Source organism: Phytophthora parasitica, assembly GCF_000247585.1.
Source record: "Phytophthora parasitica INRA-310 unplaced genomic scaffold supercont2.26, whole genome shotgun sequence".
In the NCBI taxonomy this organism is placed as follows: domain Eukaryota; phylum Oomycota; class Peronosporomycetes; order Peronosporales; family Peronosporaceae; genus Phytophthora; species Phytophthora nicotianae.
Genome location: NW_008649012.1, coordinates 616459 through 617644, shown reverse-complemented (window position 1 = coordinate 617644; position 1186 = coordinate 616459). Strand labels below are relative to the sequence as shown.

The 1186-nt window shown below is 44.9% G+C and overlaps 2 protein-coding genes across 2 annotated transcripts; both read left to right on the top strand.

The window, feature by feature from the left end:
* Positions 1–137: 137 nt before the first annotated feature.
* PPTG_11189 (hypothetical protein) lies at positions 138–713 on the top strand (the record flags this gene model as incomplete). Its single annotated transcript, XM_008907477.1, has 1 exon — positions 138–713. The coding sequence occupies one exon, from the start codon at positions 138–140 to the stop codon at positions 711–713; it is 576 nt and encodes a 191-aa protein (XP_008905725.1).
* A 50-nt stretch (positions 714–763) lies between these two features.
* On the top strand, positions 764–1051 carry PPTG_11188 (hypothetical protein; the record flags this gene model as incomplete). Its single annotated transcript, XM_008907476.1, has 1 exon — positions 764–1051. The coding sequence occupies one exon, from the start codon at positions 764–766 to the stop codon at positions 1049–1051; it is 288 nt and encodes a 95-aa protein (XP_008905724.1).
* Positions 1052–1186: the final 135 nt, after the last annotated feature.

Genomic DNA, 1186 nt, shown 5'->3' with positions numbered 1-1186 from the left:
TCAGGTTCGTGCTGTGTTGCTCTTTGATATGCATAATGTTGTTTACAATGTTGTTCAGGTTTTGTGTTGCTTCCAATGTTGTTATATACATTCACTAATATTTTGCTACGCCAACGCGCTGTGGTGCTGCTTACAGGATGAATGAGTTCTACAACGTTTGCGTAAAGTGTGAAGCCTGGTTTGACGATATGACGTGGCTTCTATCTATTAAGTGGGTGAACATGCTAGATACACCGGAGCTATTTGATGAAGAGACAGACTCAGATCAGTTGCTTCCTTCAGAGGCGGGGGCAAAATACGAAGAACTGGCCAAGGGCACTACAAATATTCTACGCGGTACCTGTCTGGCCTCTGAATTCAGACTAACTAGTGGTGAATGCTCGATCAAGGTGGATAATATGGTGGGGAGTTTGGCTCGGGATAGAATGCTGAACGACCTCATCATTAATTTCTGCATTCGCTACATCTGCAGTACGCTGGGTGACTGCTACGCTATGAGTTCGTTCGCACCAACTATGGGATGGCCCAACCCACCAAAGACACGGATATCGACATTTCACTATGTTGTTCTACCTGTTCATCTGAGTGGTTTCACTGGAGAATTATCATCACTAGACTTGCTTATAAGCAAGAACAGCCTTGCATCACGCCATATTACAACAACCCGTTGTGCGGCAAAGACTATCGACCTACAATGGAAGTTATTTATCTGACAACTGTAGCTACATTTTTTCGAGACTGGCACGACAAAACCGTGCCAAACATGGATTTCTCTGTTGAGGCAAATGGTGTGTGGCTGGACGCCCCGAAACAACCGGACGGAACTTCATGCGGTGTGTTGTGCATCGCACAGACATACGCCATGTTAAAGTACAATTTTCGTTTGACATCAGTGGCTACTACGGGAGGCGAGATTTCTATCACGCGACTTCGTATCATGTGGGTCATCCTGATGCAGCTCGATGTGACTACGGCATCAAACAAACGTGCTAAAGCAGTAGAGGCAACCGGACCAAAGTTATTTAAAGCATTCAAGATATTAAAAAAATAAATTGCCAAGAGCATTCTTGAATTATGTTCGCCTTTGACTAGACAAATGTTTCTTCCTTGAGCATCCAACGCGTTTGTCGCTCACAAGTGACGTTCCAGCAGTATGCTGCAGCACTGTTCGAGTGCCACATCATAC